Source organism: Ovis canadensis, chromosome 10 (assembly GCF_042477335.2).
Source record: "Ovis canadensis isolate MfBH-ARS-UI-01 breed Bighorn chromosome 10, ARS-UI_OviCan_v2, whole genome shotgun sequence".
Taxonomy (NCBI): Eukaryota; Metazoa; Chordata; class Mammalia; order Artiodactyla; family Bovidae; genus Ovis; species Ovis canadensis.
In genome coordinates this window covers 70,650,214-70,678,110 of record NC_091254.1, presented here as the reverse complement: position 1 = coordinate 70,678,110, position 27,897 = coordinate 70,650,214, and the positions used below count along the sequence as shown (strand labels likewise).

The 27,897-nt window shown below is 38.5% G+C and overlaps 1 protein-coding gene across 1 annotated transcript; it reads left to right on the top strand.

The window, feature by feature from the left end:
• Nucleotides 1-22,370: 22,370 nt before the first annotated feature.
• Nucleotides 22,371-24,290, top strand: LOC138446926 (transcription factor Spi-C). The gene has a single exon (XM_069602383.1). The coding sequence runs from the start codon at nt 22,412-22,414 to the stop codon at nt 23,156-23,158; it is 747 nt and encodes a 248-aa protein (XP_069458484.1). The 5' UTR covers nt 22,371-22,411; the 3' UTR covers nt 23,159-24,290.
• The last annotated feature ends 3,607 nt before the right edge of the window (nt 24,291-27,897 follow it).

Sequence of the window (27,897 nt, the reverse complement as noted above, 5' to 3'; positions counted from 1 at the left end):
TAATGCTGAAGAAGCTGAAACTGAACAGTTATATGAAGACCTACAAGACCTTTTAAAACTAACACCCCAAAAGAGGTCCTTTTCATTATAGGGGACTGGAATGCAAAAGTAGGAAGTCAAGAAACACCTGGAGTAACAGGCAAATTTGGCCTTAAAATGCAGAATGAAGCAGGGCAAAGACTAATAGAGTTTTGCCAAGAAAATGCACTGGTCATAGCAAACACCCTCTTCCAACAACACAAGAGAAGACTCTACACATGGACATCACCAGATGGTCAACATCGAAATCAGATTGATTATATTCTTTGCAGCCAAAGATGGAGAAGCTCTATGCAGTCAACAGAAACAAGACCAGGAGCTGACTGTGGCTCAGATCATGAACTCCTTATTATCAAATTCAGACTCAAATTGAAGAAAGTAGGGAAAACCGCTAGACCATTCAGGTATGACCTAAATCAAATCCCTTATGATTATACAGAGGAAGTGAGAAATAGATTGAAGGGCCTAGATCTGATAGATAGAGTGCCTGATGAACTATGGAATGAGGTCCGTGCTATTGTACAGGAGACAGGGATCAAGACCATCTCCATGGAAAAGAAATGCAAAAAAGCCAAATGGCTGTCTGGGGAGGCCTTATAAATAGCTGGCAAAAGAAGAGAAGTGAAAAGCCAAGGAGAAAAGGAAAGACATAAGCATCTGAATGCAGAGTTCCAAAGAATAGCAAGGAGAGATAAGAAAGCCTTCTTCAGTGATCAATGCAAAGAAATAGAGGAAAAGAACAGAATGGGAAAGACTAGAGATCTCTTCAAGAAAATTAGAGATACCAAGGAAACATTTCATGAAAACATGGGCTCGATAAAGGACAGAAATGGTCTGGACCTAACAGAAGCAGAAGATATTAAGAAGAGGTTGCAAGAATACACAGAAGAACTGTACAAAAATGATCTTCACGACCCGGCTAATCACGATGGTGTGATCAGTAATCTAGAGCCAGACATCCTGGAATGTGAAGTCAAGTGGGCCTTAGAAAGCATCACTACGAACAAAGCTAGTGGAGGTGATGGAATTCCAGTTGAGCTATTTCAAATCCTGAAAAATGATGCTGCAAAAGTGCTGCACTCAATATGCCAGCAAATTTGGAAAACTCAGCAGTAGCCACAGGACTGGAAAAGGTCAGTTTTCATTCTAATCCCAAAGAAAGGCAATGCCAAAGAATGCTCAAACTACTGCACAATTGCACTCATCTCACATGCTAGTAAAGTAATGCTAAAAATTCTGCAAGCCAGGCTTCAGCAATACATGAACCGAGAACTTCCTGATGTTCCAGCTGGTTTTAGAAAAGGCAGAGGAAGCAGAGATCAAATTTCCAACATCCACTAGATCATGGAAAAAGCAAGAGAGTTCCAGGAAAACATCTATTTCTGCTTTATTGACTATGCCAAAGCCTTTGACTGTGTGGATAACAATAAACTGTGGAAAATTCTGAGAGAGATAGGAATACCAGACCACCTGACCAGCCTCTTGAGAAATCTGTGTGCAGGTCAGGAAGCAACAGTTAGAACTGGACATGGAACAACAGACTGGTTCCAAATAGGAAAAGGAGTATGTCAAGGCTGTATATTGTCACCCTGCTTATTTAACTTCTATGCAGAATACATCATGAGAAATGCTGGGCTGGAAGAAACACAAGTTGGAATCAAGATTGCTGGGAGAAATATCAATAACCTCAGATATGAAGATGACACCACTCTTATGGCAGAAAGTGAAGAACTAAAAGCCTCTTGAAGAAATTGTAAGAGGAGAGTAAAAAAGTTGGCTTAAAGCTCAACATTCAGAAAACGAAGATCATGGCATCCGGTCCCATCACTTCATGGGAAATAGAGGAAGAAACAGTGGAAACAGTGTCAGACTTTATTTTTTTGGTCTCCAAAATCACTGCAGATGGTGACTGCAGCCATGAAATAAAAGACGCTTACTCCTTGGGAGAAAAGTTGTGACCAACCTAGACAGCATATTCAAAAGCAGAGACATTACTTTGCCGACTGAGGTCCGTCTAGTCAAGGCCATGGTTTTTCCAGTGGACATGTATGGATGTGAGAGTTGGACTGTGAAGAAAGCTGAGCACTGAAGAATTGATGCTTCAGAACTGTGGTGTTGGAGAAGACTCTTGAGAGTCCCTTGGACTGCAAGGAGATCCCACCAGTCCATTCTGGAGATCAGCCCTGGGATTTCTTTGGAAGGAATGATGTTAAAGCTGAAACTTCAGTACTTTGGCCACCTCACGAGAAGAGTTGGCTCATTGGAAAGGACTCTGATGCTGGGAGGGCTTGGGGGCAGGAGGAGAAGTGTCGACAGAGGATGAGATGGCTGGATGGCATCACTGACTCGATGGACTTGAGTCTAAGTGAACTCCAGGAGTTGGTGATGGACAGGGAGGCCTGGCGTGCTGCGATTCATGGGGTCCCATGACTGAGCAACTGAACTGAACTGAACTGAGGACAGTTTCTCCTTCCTGAAAACCTTCTGGCTAATCCTGTTATCTTAAAATGTAAATTATGGAAGTGGGTTTAGTAAGATCTCTACAATCTCCAGATATTCATATGATTCATTGTAATAACTAATTAAAAGTTATGTAACTCCATTGCTAACACAATCAAGAGGGTACTCTTTCTCTCCCCTTCTGACATCTATGTCAGAAGCTTTCTCTATTCATTTTATACTTTAATGAAGCTCTATTACACAAAAGCTCTGAGTTATCAAGCCTCGTCTCCAGCCCCAGATTGATTTCTTCTCTTCCGGAGGCCAAGAGTCCTGGCGTCTTTCATGGTTCAGTAACAACCTTTCATCTTCCTCACTGTTAAAATTGTTAACAAGGTTCTCTTTTTATAAAGAGAAAGTTTAACATAGTGGTAGAATAATGCAGTCTCAGAAAGCAGGCTGACATAAATTTCAAACTTGGGTTTTTTAAAAGTTATCATGCATAATTTACTATTTGTACCTTAGTTTCCTGATATATGAAATGGTGTATGCAGTAGTACCTATCTCATTGGGTTATTTCAATGATTAAAGAATAAATGCATACTAAACAGTCCTGGCATGCTGTTGTGCCACAAGCTTTCAAGAAATCCCAGTTATAATTTTTTTATTATTTTTTTTATTAATGAGAAATGTCAAATCTTCCATGACTTTTAAGTGTCATATCTAGGCTTTGAATCAAGTCTTACAGTATGGACTTCTTTCCTACCACAAAAGGCTTGCATTATTAAAACATTTTAGTTTTAATATTTCAGCCATCAGTAAGCCTGTCTGAATAATCTGTGATTCAGTTTTTTGTTCAACAATTTTTTCATGCAGTTATTTTCAAATTTTATAGTTATTAAAAATATGATTACTTAAAAACTTGTTTTATAATCACCGCATGAAAAGAAATTAGTTTTTAGGACAAATTTATATGTATTTTTTCTGAAGTAAATCTATGTTTATTAGTAGTGACTGATTTATTTTAAACTTCAGTTGCAGAGAATTGAATTATCTTAGTCAGTCTATGAAAGATTATATAAATTCCCCTCCCCCATAGCAACCAATTGAATGATTCAACATGCATGTTTTTGTTTCCATATGTTCTTACATAATGGGTGTTTTTACTTTGTGGTCAGGTACCTTTATGTAGGGCTTCCCTTGTAGCTTAGTTGGTAAAGAATCTGCCTGCAATACAGGAGACCTTGGTTTGATTCCTGGGTTGGGAAGATTTCCTGGAGGAGGAAATGGCAGCCCACTCCAGTATTCTTGCCTGGAGAATCCCATGGACAGAGGAGCCTGGCATGCTACAGTCCATGGGTTCACAAGAGTCAGAGACGACTTAGTGAATAAACCACCACCACCACCTTTATGTAAATGGATTCTAACCAGGTGGTGATAAAGAACCAGCTGCCAATGCAGGAGACATAGAGATGCCAATTCAATCCCTGGGTTGGGAAGATCCCTGGAGGAGGAAATGGTAACCTACTCCAGTATTCTTGCCTAGGGAATCCCAAGGAGACAGGAGCCTGGAGGGTTACAGTTCATAGGGTCGCAAAGAGTCAGACATGACTAAAGTGATTTAGCATGCATGCACACACCTTTACGTAAATAGTGTAATGGCAGGGATTGAGAATTTTCTACAAAAATTCATCATCCCATTATTCAGTAAGAATAGAATTATATGCTCCATTTCCAAGGACCCTCTGTAGTTTTGTGTCCATGAGTAATGGAAACAGAAGCTGTGGAAAACACTTGCAGGTCTGGACCTTTGAATATTAGGCATTTTCTTCTCATTTCCCTGCTCTCTGCTACCTAGACATGGATATACTAAGTTTAAACCAGGCAAGTAACAACAAGGCTTCAAGGCATTGCCTCTCCAAGTGCTCTTCCCAGACTCGCAACATCAGCACCACAGTGGAAATTGTTAATAACTGTGAGCAATGTAGATTCTCAGGTCCAAACCAGACCTGCTGAGTTAGAGACCCTGAGGTCAGGCCGACAATTTCTGCTTTAACTCTACAAGTGCTTCCGATATGTATTGCAGCTTGAGAACCACAAAGCAGGAAGATAGACAAGGACGTGAGTCTCCATTGCTATAGACAATGACTGTCTATAGCAAAGGCCAGCAAAACTTTTTCTGCAAATTTCAGTAGTATTTTAGGCTCTTATTCTCTTCTTCTTCCCCCTTGTCCTCTTCCTCCTCCTGCTTCTCCTACTTCCTCTAACAGTCATTTATAATTTTAAACTCCATTCTTAGCTAGCCACAGGTTGAACAAAAATAAGCTGGTACAGAGTAGAAGAGCTGTTGGACCTTGGGCAGATTACTCAAGAGAAAAACAAATATTTGTTTTCTGAAGCACTGTATTTTTGGGTCTCTTTGTTACAAAGATTTAATCTAGACCCTGAGTGACAGGGGAAGTGGAAGTATTTTATTTTGTTTTTCATTTTTTTTTTAAGTCAGTACTAAAATTCTAGGATTTACTCACTTTTAATTTTGTATATTTAGTCTGTTTATATTTATGGCCCTATTTAGACCATTGATTCTAAGTATGGCAAAGGACTCCAGTTGTACCCTTAACTACAATTTGCCTGTGTTTCTACAGATCACTTCCAATTCCCTGATGTCACATAGCATGTAATCCACTCATGTCTTCTGTTGGAACTGTATGGATATTATCTCTGGTTAATATAGCTAGGAGTTGAATGTTTGGATCATATATTCATTTGACAAGTTTTTTCTGTTTTCATCTCCAGATTGATTGCTCTAGTTCACGCTCACTCCAGAAGTAAAGGAGTACTCTGTACCTAGCATATTACCAACTCTTAGTTTATGCCATGTTCTCAGGTAGCCATCCAGAAAGGTGAAAAGAGATATTTCATTGCTTTATTTCTTAGGTGCCTAAAACCAAAGCTTATTAGTGCCTTCCATTCACTTAAAAACATTTAAGATGCATTGTTTTTGTTATACATACTCGTGATAAAAATAAATGAGTATATTTAAAACATGTTTTAAGTAGAATTAGTCAATTCATATACAGACAGATATAAAATGATAAATAGAAACAAAAAAAGGACCTATAACAAATATTATATACGCCCAACTACATAAATACATGGGTTCAATCCCTGCATTGGGAAGATCTCCTGAAGGAGGGCATAGCAACGCATTCCAGTACGCTTGCCTTGATGGACAGAGGAGCCTGGCGGGCTATGTCCATGGGGTCTCAAAGAGGCAGAAGACTGAGCTACTAAGCGCATACACACATATAAATACACATAGGAAAGGGCAAGTATTTAAAAGGGAATGCCTTTAGGAGCAAAGTATACTGTAAGAACTTTGGGAGGATGTGGAAATTGAACTTGACAACATTGACAAGCAGCATTATTTTATTTATTTCTGTTAATAATGTCATAATTCAGCATATGGTCGTACTTTTATTTGTATCACCACTCCCTAATTGTCAATGTTTTTTTGTTCTGATTTTTGTTATTATAAGGAATAATACAGGGAGTAAATGGAAGTTGTTCAGTCATGTCCAACTCTTTGTAACCCCATGGACTGAGGCCTGCCAGGCTCCTCATCTTTGGGATTTTCCAGGCAAGAATACTGGAGTAGGTTGTCATTTCCTTCTCCAGGGATGATGAATAAGTCAACTCCATAAGCAAATCTTTTTGCACATCCATAACTGTACTTTTAGAGAAATTCCTGGAAGTGATATTGCTGGGGGAAATGATATAAACATTTTCAAATGCTTCAATGCATACTAAAAAATATTGTCTGATGAGGTGTTCCCAGTTTCTCCCTCTATAAATAATCATGTCAGTACTTATATATATATATATTTATATATATATATATATTTAAAGGTGTTTACATTGCTTTTACTTCCACTTTATTTTAAGATATTTCTAAAATTTCATACAACAAATTATATCTAACATATAGGACATCTAAAAATAATGGTACTAATAAATTTTTTTCAATTTTCAATGACTATATCCATAATTTGAGAATTGAATTTACCTTTGAAATCCACTAACCTTGCTATGCTTTCTAGAGGTTTGAAATTTTTTGCTTAGTTTTTTTTCCCATTAATTTTTACTTTAACTATATGTGTTGATATTGCATATATACATACATGTACATATATTACACACATACATATATGAATATATATGTATTTCAATATTGTTGTTGTTCACTGCCTCAGTCATGTCCAACTTTTTGTGGCCCCATGGTCGCAGCACGTTAGGTTTCCCTGCCCTTAACCATCTCCTGGAGCTTGTTCAAACTCATGTCCATTGAGTTGGTGATGCCATCCAACCATTTCACCCTCTGTTGTTGACTTTTCCTCCTGCCTTCAGTCTTTCCCAGCATGAGGGTCTGTTCTAATGAGTCCTCCCTTGCATCAAGTAGCTAAAGTATTGGAGCTTCAGCAACAGCCCTTCCAATGAATATTCAGGACTGATTTCCTTTAGGATTGACTGGTTTAATCTCCTTGAGGTCCAAGGGTCTCTCAAAACTCTTCTGCAACACCACAGTTTAAAAATATCAATTCTTTGGCACTCAGCCTTCTTCACAGTCCAACTAGCACATTCATACATGACTACTGGAAAACCCATAGCTTTGATTATATGGACCTTTGTTGGCAAAGTAATCTCTCTGCTTTTCAATATGCTGTCTAGTTTGGTCATAGCTTTTCTTCCAAGCAACAAGCATCTTTTAATTTCATGGCTGCAGTCACCATCTGCAGTTATTTTGGAGACCAAGACAGCAAAGTCTCTCCCTGTTTACATTGTTTCCCCATCTATTTGCCATGAAGTGATGATGACTGTAGCCATGAAATTAAAAGATGCTTACTCCTTGGAAGAAAAACTATGACCAAACTAGGCAGCATATTCAAAAGCAGAGGCATTACTTTGCCAACAAAGGTCTGTCTAGTCAAGGCTATGGTTTTTCCAGTGGTCATCCATGGATGTGAGAGTTAGACTATGAAGAAAGCTGAGCGGCGAAGAATTGATGCTTTTGAACTGTAGTGCTGGAGAAGACTCTTGAGAGTCCCTTGGACTGCAAGGAGATCCAACCAGTCCATTCTGAAGGAGATCCACCCTGGGACTTATTTGGAAGGAATGATGCTAAAGCTGAAACTCCAGTACTTTGGCCACCTCATGCGAAGAGTTGACTCATTGGAAAAGACTGTGATGCTGGGAGGGATTGGGGGCAGGAGGAGAAGGGGACGACAGAGGATCAGATGGCTGGATGGCATCACTGACTCGATGGACGTGAATCTGAGTGAACTCCAGGAGTTGGTGATGGACAGGGAGGCCTGGCGTGCTGCGATTCATGGGGTCACAAAGAGTCTAACATGACTGAGCGACTGAACTGAACTGAACTGATGGGACACAATGCCATGATCTTAGCTTTTTGAATGTTGAGTTTTAAGCCAGCTTTTTCACTCTATTCTTTCACTTTCAAGAGGCTCTTTAGTTGTTCTTCACTTTCTGCCATAAGGGTGACATCATCTGCATATCTGAGGTTATTGATATTTCTCCCAGCAATCTTGATTCCAGCTTGTGCTTCATCCAGCCCAGCATTTCTCATGATGTATTCTGTATATAAGTTAAATAAGCAGGGTGACAATATACAGCCTTGATGTACACCTTTCCCAGTTTTGAACCAGTCTGTTGTTCCATGTTCTGTCCTAACCTATGCTTCTTGACCTGCTTTCAGGGTTCTCAGGAGGCAGATAAGGTAGTCTGGTATTCCTGTCTCTTTACAAATTTTCCAAAGTTTGTTGTGATCCACACAGCCAAAGGTGTTAGTATAGTCAATGAAGTAGAAGTAAATGCTTTTCTGAATTCCTTGCTTTTTCAATAATCCAACGGATGCTGGCAATTTGATCTCTGGTTCCTCTGCCTTTTCTTAATCAAGCTTGAACATCTGGAAGTTCACGATTCACGTAATGTTGAAGCCTGGCTTGGAGAATTTTGAGCATTACTTTGCTAGTTTCTGAGTCGAGTGCAATCATGTGGTAGTTTAAACATTCTTTGGCATTGCCTTTATTTGGGATTAGAATGAAAACTGACATTTTCCAGGCCTGTGGCTACTGCTGAGTTTTCCAAATGTGCTGGCATATTGAGTGTAGCACTTTCACAGCATCATCTTTTAGGATTTGAAATAGCTCAACTGGAGTTCCACCACCCCCACTAACTTTTTTCATAGTGATGCTTCCCAAGGCCCACTTGACTTCACACTCCCAGGATGTCTGGCTCTAGGTGAGTGATCACACCATCATATTTATCTGGGTCATGAAGATCTTTTTTGTGTATTATGTGTATTCTTGCCACCTCGTCTTAATATCTTCTGTTTCTGTTAGGTCCATACCATTTCTCTCCTTTATTGTGTCCATCTTTGCGTGAAATATTCCCTTGGTGTCTCTAATTTTCTTGAAGGGATCCTTTCCCCATTCTATTGTTTTCCACTATTTCTTTGCATTGGTCACTGAAGAAGGCTTTCTTATCTCTCCTTTCTATTCTTTGGAATTATTTATTCAGATGGATGTATCTTTCTTTTTCTCCTTTTCTTTTAGATTCTCTTCTTTTCTCAGCCATTTGTAAGGCCTTTTCAGACAGCCATTTTGGCCTTTTGCACTTCTTTTTCTTGGGGATGTTTTAGATCACTACCTCCTGTACAATATTACAAATGTCCATCCATAGATCTTCAGATATTTTATCTGTTAGATCTAATCCCTGGAATCTATTTGTCACTTCCACTGTATAATCATAAGGGATTTGACTTAGATCATACCTGAATTGAATGGTTTAGTGGTTTTGTCCTGCTTTCTTCAATTTAAGTCTGAATTTGGCAATAAGGAGTTCATGATCTGAACCACAGTCAGCTCCCAGTCTTGATTTGCTGACTGTAAAGAACTTCTCCATCTTTGGCTGGAAGGAATATAATCAATCTGATTTTGGAGTTGACCATCTTGTAATGTCCCTGTGTAGAGTGTTCTCTTGTGTTGTTGGACGAGGGTGTTTGCTATGACCAGCGTTTTCTCTTGGCCAAACTCTGTGAGCCTTTGCTCTGCTTCATTTTGTATTCCAAAGCCAAACTTTCCTGTTACTCCAGATATTTCTTGAATTTCTACTTTTGCATTCCAGTCCCCTATGATAAAAAGGACGTTTTTTGTTTGTTTGTTTATATAGGAAATTTTTAAAATTTATTTTCTGAAGGATAGTTGCTTTACAGAATTTTGTTGTTTTCTGTCAAGCCTTAACATGAATTGGGATATCTTTTTCTTGGTGTTAGTTCTAGCAGGTCTTGTATGTCTTCCTAGAACCGTTCAACTTCTGTTTCTTCAGCGTTAGTGGTTGGGACATAGACTTGGATTACTGTTTGCCTTGGAAACCAACAAAGATCATTCTGTCATTTTTGACATTGCATCCAAGAACTGCATTTTGGACTCTTGACTATCCAGGGTATTCTATTTCTAAGTGATTCCTACACATAGTAATAGATAGAATGGTCATCTGAATTAAATTCATCCATCCCAGTCCATTTTAGTTCACTGATTCCTAAAATGAAGTTCACTTTTGCCATCTCTCGTTTGAAAATATATTTCAATATATTTTGCAATATATATTGATTTGCTGACTTCAATATATATGTTGAAGATTTATGCTATGGTTATTATTCTATTATTTGTTTGGGGGTTAAGTATTATGTCAGTTAATTTAATTTATGTAGCTGGTTCCTTATTTCAAATCATGTATAACATTCCATTCTGGTTATATGCTACAATTTATTCATCACTTTTTAAAGCAATTTTGTTTTTCCAGTTGCATTGTTATCTGCTGTGATACTTGGAACAATTTTATACGTGTCTTTTGTGGGATAGGAACAAAAGTTTCTCTTGGGTATATCAGTTCAGTTCAGTTGCTCAGTTGTGTCTGACTCTTTTTTACCCCATGGACTGCAGCACAGCAGGACTCCCTGTCCATCACCAGCTCCCAGAGTTTACTCAAACTCATGTCCATCACGTTGGTGATGCCATCCAACCTCTCATCCTCCATCCTCCCATTCTTGTCCCACCTTCAGTCTTTCCCAGCATCAGGGTCTTTTCTAGTGAGCCCTCTCTTGCATCAAGTAGCCAAAGTATTGGAGTTTCAGCTTCAGCATCAGTCCTTCCAAAGAATATTCAGGACTGATTTCCTTTAGGATGGAATGGTTGTGTCTCCTTGTAGTCCAAGGGACTCAAGAGTCTTCTCCAACACCACAGTTCAAAAGCATCAATTCTTTGGTACTCAGCTTTCTTCACAGTCCAATTCTCACATCCATACATGACTACTGGAAAAACCATAGCCTTGACTAGATCTATCTTTGTTGGCAAAGAAATGTCTCTGCTTCTTTTTTTTTATTTTTTTTTAAATTTTTATTTTTACTTTATTTTACTTTACAATACTGTATTGGTTTTGCCATACATCGACACGAATCCACCACGGGTGTACATGAGTTCCCAAACATGAACCCTCTTCCCACCTCCCACCCCACACCATCCCTCTGGATCATCCCCATGCACCAGCCCCAAGCATCCTGTATCCTGCATCAAACATAGACTGGCGATTCATTTCTTACATGATAGTATACATGTTTGAATGCCATTCTCCCAAATCATCCCACCCTCTCCCTCTCCCTCAGAGTCCAAAAGTCCGCTCTGCACATCTGTGTCTCCTCTGCTATCCCGCATACAGGGTCATCATTACCATCTTTCTAAATTCCATATATATGTGTTAGTATACCATATCGGTGTTTTTCTTTCTGGCTTACTTCACTCTGTATAATCGGCTCCAGTTTCATCCATCTCATTAGAACTGATTCAAATGTATTCTTTTTAATGGCTGAGTAATACTCCATTGTGTATATGTAGCACAGCTTTCTTATCCATTCATCTGCTGATGGACATCTAGGTTGTTTCCATGTCCTGGCTATTATAAACAGTGCTGAAATGAACATTGGGGTACATGTATCTCTTTCCATTCTGGTTTCCTCGGTGTGTATGCCCAGCAGTGGGATTGCTGGGTCATAAGGCAGTTCTATTTGCAATTTTTTAAGGAATCTCCACACTGTTCTCCATAGTGGCTGTACTAGTTTGCATTCCCACCAACAGTGTAAGAGGGTTCCCTTTTCTCCACACCCTCTCCAGCATTTATTGCTTGCAGACTTTTGGATTGCAGCCATTCTGACTGGTGTGAAGTGGTACCTCATTGTGGTCTTGATTTGCATTTCTCTGATAATGAGTGATGTTGAGCATCTTTTCATGTGTTTGTTAGCCATCTGTATGTCTTCTTGGAGAAATGTTTATTTAGTTCTTTGGCCCATTTTTTGCTCTCTAGGCTGGTCATAAGTTTTCTTCCAAGGAGCAAACACCTTTTAATTTATAGGAATAAAATTACTAAGTTATAGTCTACAAGTGTTAGCAAACTTCATTCTGATAAGGAACTGATAACTCTTTAGTAGATTTCAAACACTATTAGTACTCTTTCAGATTCAGTATTTTCAGAATTCTTTAAAATTTCATTTTATTATCAGTTAATCCTGAGAATTGTTGACAGAGATCTACAGTGTCAAAGCTATGGTTTTTCCAGTAGTCATGTACAGATGTGAGTTGGACCATAAATAAGGCTGAGCACCAGAGAATTGATGCTTTTGGACTGTGGTAGTAGAGAAGATTCTTGAGTCCCTTGGACTGCAAGGAGATCAAACCAGTCAATCCTAAAGGAAATCAACCCTGAATATTCATTGGAAGGACTGATGCTGAAGCTGAAACTCCGATACTTTGGCCACCTGATGTGAGGAACTGACTCGTTAGAAAAGACTCTGATGCTGGGAAAGATTGAGGGCAGCAGGAGAAGGGGGCAACAGAGGATGAGGTGATTGGATGACATCATTGACTCAATGGACATGAGTTTGAGCAAACTCTGGGAGATAGTGAAGGACAAGGGCGACCGATGTACTGCAGTCCTTGTGGTTGCAAAGAGTCAGACACAACTGAGTGACTGAACAGCTACAAGTCCTGAGAATTACATATTCACCATTCTTTGATTTACCCTGGGGCCTGATCATTTCCTCATGAATAATTTCCTCACACAGAAGAGTTAATAAGGTGTCTAGATGTGATATCCAATATCTGAAATCATATCAATCGCCATCAGGAATAGGCATGTGAGTAAAATGCAGTTGTTTTTCTTTAACTCAACAAACTTCACTCTATAACACAGACAAAAATAAACAATGCTAGACTATTTGAGGTGTTTAATTTTTATGCACAGGAGATATGCATGCATGCTTATTCACACGAGTGATACAGAGATGGATTATCTTGTGTGTGTGTATGTGTGTATAAGGTGGCTTATTGGTTAATTTGGGATCTGTGTTGGTCATTGCTGAGAGACCTCCTGTTCTCATCTCCCCTTCCCTTGAGCTAAGTGGAGAAAAGACTAAGCAGTAGGAGAAAATAAAAGAAAGAAAAAGAGAGAGGAAACTCCAACCCATTAATATTTCAAAATTTTATCCTGTCAAATAAATTAAATGATTCAGAACTAGAAGCCACAAATATCCTGCATTTCTCTAGCAATGTAAACAAAATAAAATAGCTTTTCTATATACACTTAAGTACTACTATGAATATTTTCCATAGATTAAAAGAAATATGAATACCAGAAATATGAATCAGCAACATCATAAATGAAGTAACGTAAGGAAAAACTAAGGCTGCATTTCATTGGGTCACAAAGAGTCGAACATGAGAGGGTGACTGAACTGAAGGCAATAGGAGAAAGACAGAGAGAGAAAGAATGGAAGCTAAGGGGAGACAAGAAAATAGAAAAATGAAATACATAGTCAACAATGGGAATTAGAATGTCCTTGAGTTTTTGTTAGGTCCATGAATCAAGGCAAATTGGAAATGGTCAAACAGGAGATGGTATGAGTTAATACTGACATTCTAGGAATCAGTGAACTAAAATGAACTGGAATGGGTGAATTTTAACTCAGAAAACCATTATATCTACTACGTGGGCAAAAATCCCTTTGAAGAAATGGAGTAGCCATCATAGTAAGCAAAAGAGTCCAAAATGCAGTACTTGGATACAATCTCAAAAACGACAGAATGATCTCTGTTTCCAATGCAAATCATTCAATACACAGCAATTCAAGTCTATGCCCTGACTAGTAATGCTAAAGAAGCTAAGTTGAACAGTTCTGTGAAGACCTACAAAATCTTCTAGAACTAACACCCAAAAAAAGATGTCCTTCTCATTATAGGGGACTGGAATCCAAAAGTAGGAAGTCAAGAAATACCTGAACTAACAGGCAAATTTGGCCTTGGAGTAAAAAATGAAGCAGAGTAAAGGCTAACATTGAGCAAAAGCTAACAGTGTTTTGCCAAGAGAACCCACTGGTCATAGCAAATACCCTCTTCCAACAACACAAGAGAAGACTCTACACATGCACATCACTAGATGGTCAATACCAAAATCAAATTGATTATAGTCTTTGCAGCCAAAGATGGATAAGCTCTATACAGTCAACAAAAACAAGACAGGGAGCTGACAGTGGCTTAGGTCATAAACTCCTTATTGCAAAATTCAGGATTAAATTGAAGAAAGTAAAGAAAATCATTCAACCATTAAGGTATGAACTGAATCAAATCCCTTATGGTTATACAGTGGAAGTGACAAATAGAATCAAGGGATTAGACTTGATAGAGTGCCTGAAAAACTATGGATGGAAGTTCATGACATTGTACAGGAGGCAGTGATCAAGACCATCCCCAAGAAAATGAAATGCAAAAAGGATAAATGGTTGTCTGAGCAGGCCTTACAAATAGCTGTGAAAAGAAGAGAAGCAAAAAGCAAAGGAGAAAAGGAAAGATATACCTATTTAAATGCAGAGTTCCAAAGAATAGCAAGGAACGATAAGAAAGCCTTCCTTAGTGAGCAGTGCAAAGAAATAGAGGGAAAGAGCAGAATGGGAAAGACTAGAGATCTCTTCAGGAAAATTAGAGATACCAAGGGAAATTTTTATGCAAAGATAAGCACAATAAGGGACAGAAATGGTATGGACCTAACAAAAGCAGAAGATATTAAGAAGAGGTGGCAAGAACACACAGAACTATACACAAAAGATCTTCATGACCCAGATAATTATGATGATGTGATCACTCACCCAGAGCCAGACATCCTGGAATGTGAAGTCAAGTGGACCTGCATCACTACCAACAAAGCTAGTGGAGTGATGGATTTTCCAGTTGAACTATTTCAAATCCTAAAAGATGATGCTGTGAAAGTGCTGCACTCAATATGCCAGCTAATCTGGAAAACTCTTCAGTGGCCACCAGAATGGAAAAGGTCAGTTTTCATTCCAATCCCAAAGAAAGGCAATGCCTAAGAATGTTCAAAGTACCACACGATTGCTCTCATCTCACATGCTAGCAAAGTAATGCTCAAAATTCTCCAAACCAGGCTTCAACAGTACATGAACCGAGACCTTCCAGATGTTCTAGCTGGACTTAGAAAAGGCAGAGGAACGAGAGATCAAATTGCCAGCATCTGATGGATCACTGGAAAATCAAGAGAGTTCCAGAAAAACATCAGCTTTATTGTCTATGCCAAAGCCTTTAACTGTGGATCACAACAGACTGTGAAAAACTCTTAAAAAGATGGGAATACCAGATCACCTGACCTGCCTCCTGAGAAATCTGTATGCCTGTCAAGAAGCAACAGTTAGAACTGGACATGTTACAACAGACTGGTTCCAAATCGGGAAAGGAATATGTCAAGGCTGTATATTGTCTCCTGGTTTATTTAACTTATATGCAGAGTACATCATGTGAAATGCTGGGTTGCGTGAAGCTGGAATCAAGATTGCTGGGAGAAATATCAATAACATCAGATACACAGATGACACCAGCCTTATGTTAGAAAGTCAAGAAGAACTACAGAGCCTCTTGATAAAAGTTAAAGAGGAGAGTGAAAAAGTTGGCTTAAAATTCAACATTCAGAAAACTAAGATCATGGTATCCAGTCACATCACTTCATGACAAATAGATGGAGTAACAACGGAAACAGTGAGAGACTTTATTTTTGGGGGGCTGCCCAGGTGGCTCAGATGGTAAAGTGTTTGCCTGCAATGTGGGAGACCCAGGTTCAATCCCTGGGTTGGGAAGATTCCCTGGAGAAGGAAATGGCAACAAGAAGGGGACGATGGAGGATGAGATGGTTGGACGGCATCACTGATGTGATGGACATGAGTTTGTGATGGACAGGGAGGCCTCATGTGCTGCAGTCCTTGGGGTTGCAAAGAGTCAGACATGACTGAGTGAGTGCACTGAACTGGGTTTTTGTTTATAGTCCTTTCCAATTCAAATGCTCGTTATAAAGAAAATACTTCCTTTCTTTCTTCTGTGGTCCTTTGTCACCACTCTTTTTTCCATATCTAGTCATTTTGACATTTTCATTAATTTAGGATTATTACGCTTTTAACCTAAAGCCCTCTATTTTAAAGCATTTCTCTAAAAGCTCATCCAAAAGAGTATGATGTTAAAGATGATGGCTGATACCAATTGTATATTTTCTCCTCTTGCCTGTTTTTCAGTTATACAGAAAAAAAAATTATTCTCAGGGTAAATGTCAAAATGAATTTTTTCATATACAAAGTTCCAGATACTTAAAAAATAATATTTATCAGGAACATATATTGAGAAGAAAATTAGTGTTGTTACTAACCATAAAACTTGACCACAGAATAACTGTTCACTGCATAATTTTCACCAATATTAAAATTATTAGTAGAACCTCAGGCCAGTTTGTTAAACTAGATTTCTCAAGTTAAAAAGTTTATTTAGGGTTGAATATAAGGTTAATTTTATTTAAAATTAATAATGTAGACAAATCATTTATCACAGACATGGTTATATTTTATCTATGTATAACCCCAAATCACCCTGACCTGTTCATTTTATTTGAATTAATTGTACTTGAGATATAGACATAACTGAAACATTAACTTTATTTGAAAAGAACTTTGGAAGTTCAATGAATATGAATTGCAAGTTTTCAAGTAAGTGCAAAATATAGCCTGTCTTCCTTCAAGTCTTAGAGTAATGTCTACTCATTCTACCTTAATAGTGATAACCTAATGGCATTGTGAAATATTTTCAAATTCAAAATAATACATTTTAGCCATTAATCCCCATATCAAAGTTATGTTGAATAAGTCACTCTTCTCATTCTAAGCATGTCGCAGAGTTATAGCGTGTTAAATTACCACTGAGTTCCAATATCAATTCAGTAGTAGAAAAGAAATTGGATCCAGTGAACTCTATTTTGTATACTGCTAAGGTACTTTACTAATGTAATATATATTTAGAAAATATACATGTGTAATATCATTTTATGAGAGCTTAGCATATGGAATAATAATTGACTGTCTTATGTTTGGAAATACTATAATAGATAGCTTTACTTAAATAGTGAAAGGAACTAGCAAATTAAAAGAAATATCCCTTCAAATTACTCTTTGAGAGGAAAAAGGAAATTTTGACATTAGCTTACATTCATTTCATAAAATAGTGTTTTTGTTTATGGAAATGTAGAAAAATTCCTTCTTATAATGGTTTGCTATTATTTCACAACCTTGCAGGGTTTACAGCTGAGAAAGGATGAAAGATTATGCTTAATGTTAAATGAACTCCTATTATCTATCAAACGCTTTACATATGCCATCATAGCCAATGCTCAGCACAGTCCCTTGAGGTAAGAACTAACTCATTCATTTTCCAGTGATGAAACAGAAAGATTACCATATTTCAATGAGTCTAAAACTAATCCCATGCATTTTACTATACATACCCTTTTATTACCACAAGAAAATGCTGCCAATATAACGAAGATTTGCCAGGAGACTTACTGATTCAAAATGTTAACATAGTAGGATGAGTGGGAGGGTAGGGTGTCTCCTAGCATGGTATTACAGGCTAAGGTACACCTCAAAGACACGTAAGTAGGCCAGCAGAAGCCGAATGCCAGGGCTCTCTGACGCCAAAGCCCTGCTTCTTCTGTTAAATCTCATGGCCTCAGCTATCTTCCACAAAACAGAATGCATTTGGCATTTTCTTTAAAAGAACTTTTTTCCTTGATGGCACCACCTAGTCTGCGTAACCTTCATACGGAAGAAATCAAACTGCATGGTAGTCTATTAATCAGAGAAATGGATTGTGCCTGCTTCATCCTGTCAATCACCTGATAAGGGAAAACAAATAGCAAAGATTAAATCACAGCCTGCTCAAAGTCTTTGTACTTAGAGTAAATACATTTGGCTTTTGCGAAAGTCCATTATGCACTGTTTGGCTTTGCTTAGCAGGGGGCATTTCATAAAGCATGAAAGAAAGCCGCAGTTAGTGGAAGAAAGGAGGAACCTGTGACCATTTTCTCACTGTTCAGTTAAACAGCTGATTCACCCCAGTCAAAGAGAACAGCAAAGGCTCTGACAATTATGAATGTCCTTGGCAAAAGGATGAATTTATCTGCCTGTAGAGGAGATGTCGCTTGAAAAGGCAGTGTCTGCAGCAAATAGAACACCAGCAGAACAATCCATGTTTGCTCTTACAGGAGAGAGTTCCACAATTGCAGCTTGATTGTAATCCTCACCTGGGAAATCTGAACTCACCACCTGTTTTCTTTGGATGCTCGTGTGACACACTCCAGTTGCTTTCTGCAGAATTTAGAACATTCGTTTACTCCAGTGGATACACTGGGAGCCTTACTAAATTTAATTCACTTCCATTAAGCAACCAACTCACTAGTTAGATTTACTGGAGCTATGCAGATCGCTCTGTTTTTATATTCACATTTATGGTTTGAGGTACATATATATTGCTTCTGGTCCTTGACATGTTTTCATACAAATGCTATTCTTGTTTGTATTTCATCAAAAGGGGCAAAACATTTAACATAAGAAGTTGGTTTCTATGAAATCAGTTTTGTTTTAAGAGTATTAGAGGACTTCCCTAGTAGTCCAGTGGTTAAGGATCCACCTTGCAATGCAGGGGGCACCAGTTCAATCCGTGATCCAGGAAGCTACCACATGAAGCAGGGCAACTGAGCCTGTGTAGCGCAACTGCTGCTGCTGCTAGGTCGCTTCAGTCGTGTCCGACTCTGTGCGACCCCAGAGACAGCAGCCCACCAGGCTTCACCGGCCCTGGGATTCTCCAGGCAAGAACACTGGAGTGGGTTGCCATTTCCTCCTCCAACTCATGAAAGTAAAAAGTGAAAGTGAAGTCGCTCAGTCGTGTCCGACCCTGTGCGACCCCAGAGACAGCAGCCCACCAGGCTCCCCCATCCCTGGGATTCTCCAGGCAAGAACACTGGAGTGGGTTGCCATTTCCCTCTTCAATGCATGAAAATGAGAAGTGAAAGTGAAGTCCCTCAGTCGTGTCTGACTCTTAGCGACCCCATGGACTGCAGCCTACCAGGCTCCTCTGTCCATGGGATTTTCCAGGCAAGAGTACTGAGTGGCGTGCCATTGCCTTCTCCTACTGAGCCTGAAAGAAAACAAGAGAAGCACAGCAAGAGAAAAGCACAAGATGAGCACAAGAGAAACCATGACAATGAGAAGCCCATGCACCACAACTAGAGGATAGCTTCTGCTTGCTGCCCGTAGAGAAACCCCCACACAGCAGTGAAGAGCCAGTGCTTCCAAAAATAATTAAACATTAAAAAAGAAGCAGAAATTTAAAAGAATATTGGAGAAAACCCCTCTCTGTTCAATTCCAAACATGTTATCATTTTTTTAATGTTCAATCATTCTAAAATATACTACAAAAATTAAAAGAATGTTGATAGACATAACTATATACCATAAGACTTATGGTCATCTATAGTGCTTATTTTAAATCTTATTTTAGCATTTAATCTCTACTTAAATATCCTACTTAGATGAACCATAATATGAACTACATTGCAGTGTCAATAAAGATAATAAAGATAAATAGATCTACCAGACTATGAGCACTGTTACTATTTAAGCAAAACAAGTTAGTCAGTAAATAAATAAAGAAACCTATGCACTTCCACAACAGGTGAAAATCTGTCGAGTCCCTGTGCCTTGTAAGGATTTAGAGTAATATTCTGCAGCATTTATTATTATATAAAGCAGTCTGTTTCTAAATGCATTTTTAAGATATTAAAATGTTTTTTTAAGATATTAACTTACATTATCAAATTAAATGTTTAAAAGCAAATTTAAATGAGATTCTATTATTATATATTTGTAAAACTGACACAAAGGCAGCAACGAGCCAAAAGTATAAATGCTCAGCAAACATAAAGTTATGTGTCAGTTTTATCCTGAGCTTGATGCAATCAAGTATAGCTAACCATTTTAATATACCGGTGAATAAAAATTGATTGTGGCTAAGCAAGGTCTTTGTCACCTCACACTATTGGGGAATTTTAAGAATTGTATGATTTTTAACCCAAAGACTTAAAAAAAGGTCACCTTTAGTTTTTTTCTAAGTGAGAGTGCCATCTACTGGTGTAATTTACCACAACAGTGTGATGGCTAAGCGCTGCAACCGTTGTTTACCTGCACATGCAATGGATGTGACCTCAGGAAGCTATTCCTGGACATAGATCCTGTCACTTCAGCTAAGTAATTAACAAGGACCAACACTGTTATGAATTAATTCAGACTTTGAAACACTTTTATTTGTTAAAAAGAATATGGATAATAAAGGAGATATGCTTTAAGTAGACAAAATCATTTCAGGGCTTTTATTTAATGACTTAAATTATGCTATATATCCATGATTTGAGTGCTTAATTAATCAACTCTGCACACTGGGTGCATTGAACCCTCTTCATGCTCAAAAATGTTGACAGATGCAACAAAATTCAGGGAATTTAAAATGGACAATAGGAAAAGTAGAAAATGGCTCCTGGCTTGAACAACCATATATTTATATAACCATATATAGAAAAGAAGCAGTTAGCTAACAAATTGGCTTAGGAAAGTTCAAATACATATTTAAGGTATGAATAAAGGTATATCCATGAAGTCGGAGCAATTTGTTGGAAGATTCAGATTTGAGAAGGAAGAATAAAAATATGTGGGACAACAGCTTGAATATCGATGGGAAAAATAAACAGTACAGGACAAAGATGAGATTTTCTGTTCTGTCTTTGCACAGAAACCTCAAATGTGGCCTTAATTTTGAGTAATACATCCTTAACTGTTCTAACAGTGTTGGAAGCTTCATAGCGGGAGGTGGAATCCATAGCAAGCTGGGAAACTTTGTGTTCAACATGATAAAATGTCGATAAACGTTCTTGACATGATAAAGGACTGAGGTCTTACTTCATTTGAGTTACTTATAATGCCAAACATAATGTGATGCTAATAGTTTGTGGCAAATATAAATAACATCTACAGTTTCTCTCTTTTTCTTTCCCTCTCCCAAATGCATTAATTCATTAATATCATAGAAACATGGAAAAATACATTAATAGGCATTATTCAAGATAGAAAATGTGACAGCAGACAAGATCTGTGAAGGGATGGTTTCTCATCTCATAAGACATCAAAGTATTTCAAATGACAACTATAAAACGTCACTCTGAAATTGTTAGAGGAACAGAAATTAGACAAGTTATGAGAGGGATATGCCCTTGATAGGGCTCACGTGCTCAGCTGACAGGAGTGAACATTGTTGAAACCAATTTGCAGAATTATCTGGTAATACATAGCAAAATTAAATATCACTTATGCCTACTCTGGGGGCTTCCCTGGTGACTCAGATGATAAAGAGTCTGCCTGCAGTGCAGGAGACCAGGATTTGACCCCTGGGTTGGGAAGATCCCCTGGAGAAGGAAATGGCAACCCACTCCAGTATTTTTGCCTGGAAAATCCCATGGATGGAGGAGCCTGGCAGGCTACAATCCATGGGGTCGCAAAGAGTCGGATACAACTGAGTGACTTTCACTTTCTTTCTTTTTCTTTTTATGCCTGCTCTATGCCCATGTGGTTCTTTGCCCAGGTTGTATATCCTAAAGCAATGATCAACAAGCCTCTTTGGGGAACATATATAAGGATAGTCAATGCAAACTTGGGCGGTAGGAGCTGAAGCAGCCTAAGTATATTCCAGAGGGAATGAGAATGTAGAAGGTGGTGGATGGTTACCATGCCATACCCAGAAGGAGGTAGATATCCACATGCTGATGGCTCTATAATACATAATTGAAAGAGCATTATGCATATTTAAAATATACATAAAAAACAGTAATACATTTCTATATGAACATATGCAAACAAAAGGATTTGCAAAAAAACGATAAAAGTGAGGATGAAAGGAAATAAACATATACAAATAAAGGACTTCCCAGGTGGTACAATGGTAATGAATCTGCTTGCCAATGCAGGAGACGCAAGAGATGCAGGTTTGATCCCTGGGTTGGGAAGATGCCCTGGAGAAGGAAATAGCAAAACCCACTCCAGTATTCTTGCCTGGAAAATTCCATGGACAGAGGAGCCTGAAAGACTACCTTTCATGGGGTTGCAAAAAGTCTCAGACACAGCTGAGCAACTAACACTTTCACTTTTAGATCTGAAGTGAGTCTTTTGTACGTAGCATATATACAGGTCACAGACTAATAAATAAAAAATAAGAGGCTTACATGAATGGTAATAATGTATATGGTTAAAGGGTATGATAAACTCAGGTTTAGGAGAGTGTTGCAGACCTGTGCGTCAGAGGGGAAAGTTGTTTCCACCTGGAGCACTTGTAAACGTTGGATTGGCCTCTGATGGACAGAATTGTCAATTTTTTAATGAAGCATGGCTTGTGCTGAACAAGACAAGCTGGGTCAAGCATTTGAAGATGCCTTTGAAGTACTGAGGCAGCATTCAACTGGAGACTTTCAGTACTCCTCAGATTACAAAAATTACCTGGCTTTTATCAACCACCGTTCTCATATCAGAGGAAATTCCAACAGCTATGGTGTGCAGCCTGCAGAGGAACCCATCTATAATTGGAGAACAGTCATAAACAGTGCTGCGGACCTCTATTTTGAAGGAAATATTCATCAATCTCTGGAGAACGTCCCCGAAAACCAGCTGGTACAACCTGTTATTCTCCAGCAAAAGGGAGGAAAAGGCAGGAAGAAGCTCCGACTGTTTGAATACCTTCATGAATCCCTATGTAATCCAGAGATGGCATCTTGTATTCAGTGGATAGATCAAACCAAAGGAATCTTTCAGTTTGTATCAAAAAACAAAGAAAAACTTGCCCAACTCTGGGGAAAAAGAAAAGGCAACCGGAAGACCATGACTTACCAGAAAATGGCCAGAGCACTGAGGAATTATGGAAGAACTGGGGAAATCATCAAAATCCGGAGAAAGCTAACTTACCAGTTCAGTGAGGCCATTCTCCAAAGACTGTCTGCACCTTACTTCTTGGAAAAAGAGATCTTCTATTCACAGTATGTTCAACCTGATCAAGGATATCTCAGTTTAAATAACTGGAATGCAAATTATAATTATACATATGCCAATTACCATGAGCTGAGTCACCCTGATTGCTAAATATACTCTTACATTTCATAATTTTCTGACATCAGAAGTCCCTACAAGTTTTAGGATTTTTCTCTAAAAGCAAATACTGAAAAAAAAAAAAACACACTTCATGATTGCTATCTTTTATGACATAGCATATAATCTATACTAACTTGGGGAGAAATTTTGCCAGCTCTTTAGAATGATTATCCCATTTGAAAGTATAGACTAAATGTCCTTCCTCTTATTAGTAACTATGCAATTATTTCTTTCTAGATTAATAATACCAGTGGAGACCATTTGATTTGCATATTGGTTAAACCTTATTTTCTTGTCATACACTCAGACCAAAAAAAAAAAAAAAAAAGAATCACTTTAGCATATGTCCAATAGCTTTAGCAACAGAACAAAAACTGATTGCCTGTGATGGTGTTCCTGCTAAATTATATTCAGGGCTTTAAAATTTTCAGTGGCTAAAACTAGAACTAGTATATGATCCAGCAATTCCACTCCTGGATATATATCCAAAGAAAATGAAAACACTAATTCAAAAAGAGACAATTTTTTTTTTTGGCTGCACTGTGTGGCTTGTCAGATATCAGCTTCCCAACCAGGCCTTTGCAGTGACAATGCCAAATCCTAATCACTAGACTACCAGGGAACTCCCATAGTGACATTATTTACAATAGCCAAGATATGGAAGCAACCTTCTAGCCACAAGAGAATGAAGAAGATGTGGTATACACACACACACACACACACACACACACACACACACACACACACACAGAATATTACTTGGCCAAAAAAGTGAAATCTTGCCATTTGCCACATGGATGGACCTAGAGGATATTAAGCTTACTGCAATAAGTCAGAGAAAGACAAATACTATATGTTATCATTTATATATAGAATCTAAAAATTGAAACAAATGAAAATAATGAAATAAAAGCAGACTTAAAGATATAGAGAACAAACTAGTTCTAAGATATAGAGAACAGTAGGGGGAGGGCTGGGGGGAGGGGAGCAAGATAGGCATAGAGGATTAAGAGGTACAGACTACTAAATATAAAACAGAAAAGATACAAGAATGTAATGTACAGCACAGGGAAGGTAGCCAACATTTTAATAGCTTTGAATAAAGTATAACCTAGAAAAATATTGACTCCCTATGTAGTACATCTGAAACTAATGTAAATTGACTATATTTCTATAAAATAAATAAAGATTCAAAAAAATAAATAAATAAATAAACTCAGGTTTATGTACCTGATACCTAACTAGGAAAAGAAGAAAGACTGGAATAGTAGCCTTCAGTCAGACACACAAAATAGAACAAGTATAAAACCCTACCTTAGATTGTTTGTTGTGGTGTTTGTGGTTGTTCTGTACCCTATGAGAATGAGAAATTGAGTCTTAAATGTCCTGATGACTTTCATTATAAATCAACCTTTTCCATTCACCTCTAAAGACATATCTTTTCTAATGCCAAATTTCTTTTCAGTTCAATGCTCTATCTGCTGTTTCACTTCCTATCACAGGAAGGAACAGTTTGGAAAAAAATAAGAAAGAAAGAAATAAGTCCCCTTACAGCAGAAAGAGTGACAAAGCAGCTGTGGCTGAATGAGGCCACACCAGGTTCAGGAGCTCAGTGTCAGTCTTCTGTATTCTACAGTGTTGCCATTATATCAGGAGCATAAAGAAAATATTTTATTTGCTCTTGCATTATTATTTTTTGTAATTTTACCCAGGGGGGAAAAAAGTGTTAAGCAGAAGAGTATTTCAACTTCAGCTGAAAGATATTTCTTAAGTATAGTACCAGCAAAGGAAATAAATAGGAAGATAAAACCATAGTACTGTTGTCTCTGTCTCTGTAACTGGCAAACTATGTATTTATAGACATATAGGCCCAGGTCTTCATCTTTACTTCCTCATCATTAAAAGTGAGGCTAATAATCAGGGCTTCCCAGTTGGTTCAGTGGTAAATAATCTGCCTGCCAATGCAGGAGATGTGGGTTTGATCCCCGGGCTGGGAAGATCCCCTGGAGAAGAAAATGGCAACCCACTCCAGTATTCTTGCCTGGAGAATCCCATGAAAGGAGGATCCTGGAAGGCTAGAGTCCATGGGATCACAAAGAGTCAAACATGACTTAGCAACTGAACAACAACAAATCCAAAGCAGGACCCTAATTCTCTGAAAGCTGAAGGAGATGAGAGAGATGCAGAAGAAAAGCATGAAGCTAGCAGTTTGATTCATAAGGTTTAAGGAGAGAAGCCATCTCCATAGCAAAAATAGTACCAGGTGAAGCTATAAATGCTGATGCAGAAACTGTAGGACTTCAGCTCAGTTCAGTTGCTTAGTTGTGTCCAACTCTTTGCAACCCCATGGACTGCAGCACTCCAGGCCTCCCTGTCCATCACCAAATCCCGGAGCTTACTCAAACTCTTGTCCATTGAGTCAGTGATGCCATTCAATCATCTTATCCTCTGTTGTCCCCTTCTCCTTCTGCCTTCAATCATTCCCAGTATCAGGGTCTTTTCCAGTGAGTCAGTTCTTCCCATCAGGTGGCCAAGGTATTGGAGTTTCAACTTTAGAATCAGTCCTTCCAAAGAATATTCAAGACAGATTTCCTTTAGGATGGACTGGTTGGAACTGCTTGCAGTCCAAGGGACTCTCAAGTCTTTTCCAACACCACAGTTCAAAGGCATCTATTCTTTGGCTCTCAGCTTTCTTTATGGTCTAACTCTCACATCCATGCATAACTACTGGAAAAACCAAAGTGTTAACTAGATGGACCTTTTTGATGAAATAATGTCTCTACTTTTCAATATGCTGTCTAGGTTGGTCATAACTTTTCTTCCAAGGCACAAGCGTCTTTTAATTTCATGCCTGCAGTTACCATCTGCAGTGATTTTGGAGGACCCCCCCCCCCAAAATAAAGTCTCTCACTGTTTCCATTGTTTCCCTATCTATTTGACATGAAGTGATGGGACCAGATGTCATGATATTAGTATTCTGAATGTTGAATTTTAAGCCAACTTTTTCACTCTCCTCTTTCACTTTCAGTATGAAAAGCTAAAAAGATAGGACACTGAAAGATAAACCCCCCAGGTCGGTAGGTGACAAATATGATATGGGAGATCAGTGGAGAACTAACTCTGGAAAGAATGAAGAGAGGGCCAAAAGCCAAAACAACACCCAGTTGTGAATGTGCCTGGTGAAGGAAGTAAAGTCTGATGCTGTAAAGAGCAATATTGAATAGGAACCTGGAATTTTAAGTCCATCAATCAAGGCAAATTGGAAGTGATCAAACAGGAGATGGCAAGAGTGAGCATCCACATTTTAGGAATCAGTGAACTAAAATGGACTGCAACGGGTGAATTTAACTCAGATGACCATTATATCTACTACTGTGGGCAAGAATCCCTTAGAATAAATAGAATAGCCATCATAGTCAACAAAAGAGTCCAAAATGCAGTACTTGGATGCAATCTCAAAAACATTAGAATGATCTCTCAATATCACAGTAATCCAATGCTATGCCCCTACCAGTAATGCTGAAAAGCTGAAGTTGAACAGTTCTATGAAGACCTGCAAGGCCTTCTAGAATTCACACCCATAAAAGGCATCCTTTTTATCATAGGGGACTGGAATGCAAAAGTACGAAGTCAAGAAATACCTGGACTAACAGGCAAATTTGGCCTTGGAATACAGAATGAAACAGAGCAAAGATGAATAGAGTTTTGCCCAAAGAAGGCACTGGTCATAGTAAACACCCTTTTTCAACAACACAAGAGAAGACTCTACACATTGACATCAGCAGATGGTCAATACCAAAATCAGATTGATTATATTCTTTGTAGCCAAAGATGGAGAAGCTCTATACAGTCAGCAAAAACAAGACCGGGAGCTGACTGTGGCTCAGATCATGAACTCCTTATTTCAAAATTCAGACTTAAATTGAAGAAAGTAGGGAAAATCATTAGACCATTCATTATGACCTAAATCAAATCCCTTCTGGTTATACAGTGGAAGTGAGAAATAGATTCAAGGGATTAGACCTGATAGACAGAGTGCCTGATGAACTATGGAAGGAGGTTCATGACATTGTACCGGAGGCAGTGATCAAGACCATCCCCAAGAAAAAGAAATGGAAAAGCAAAATGTTTGTTTGAGGAGGTCTTACAAACAGCTATGAAAAGAAGAGAAGTGAAAGGCAAAGGTGAAAAGGAAAGATATACCCATTTGAATACAGAGTTCCAAAGAATAGCAAGGAGAGATAAGAAAGCCTTCCTCAGTGATCAGTGCAAAGAAATAGAGGAAAACAATAGAATGGAAAAGACTAGCGATCTCTTCAAGAAAATTGGAGATACCAAGGGAACTATCCATGCAAAGATGGGCACAATAAAGGACAGAAATGATAGGGACCTAGCAGAAGAGGATATTAAGAGGTGGCAAGAATACACATAAGAACTGTACAAAAAAGATCTTCATGATCCAGATAATCACGATGGTGTGATCACTCACCTAGAGCCAGACATCCTGGAATGTGAAGTCAAGTGAGCCTTAGGGAGCATCACTACAAACAAAGCTAGTGGAGGTGATGGAATTCCAGTTGAGCTATTTCAAATCGTGAAAGATGATGCTGGGAAAGTGCTGCACTCAACATGCCAGCAAATTTGGAAAACTCAGCAGTGGCCACAGGACTGGAAAAGGTCAGTTTCCATTCCAATCCCAAAGAAAGGCAGGGCCGAAGAATGCTCAAACT

Coding starts and splice junctions, on each gene's coding strand:
- LOC138446926 (XM_069602383.1), top strand. CDS start 22,412: ATGGCTTGTGCTGAACAAGACAAGCTGGGTCAAGCATTTGAAGATGCC.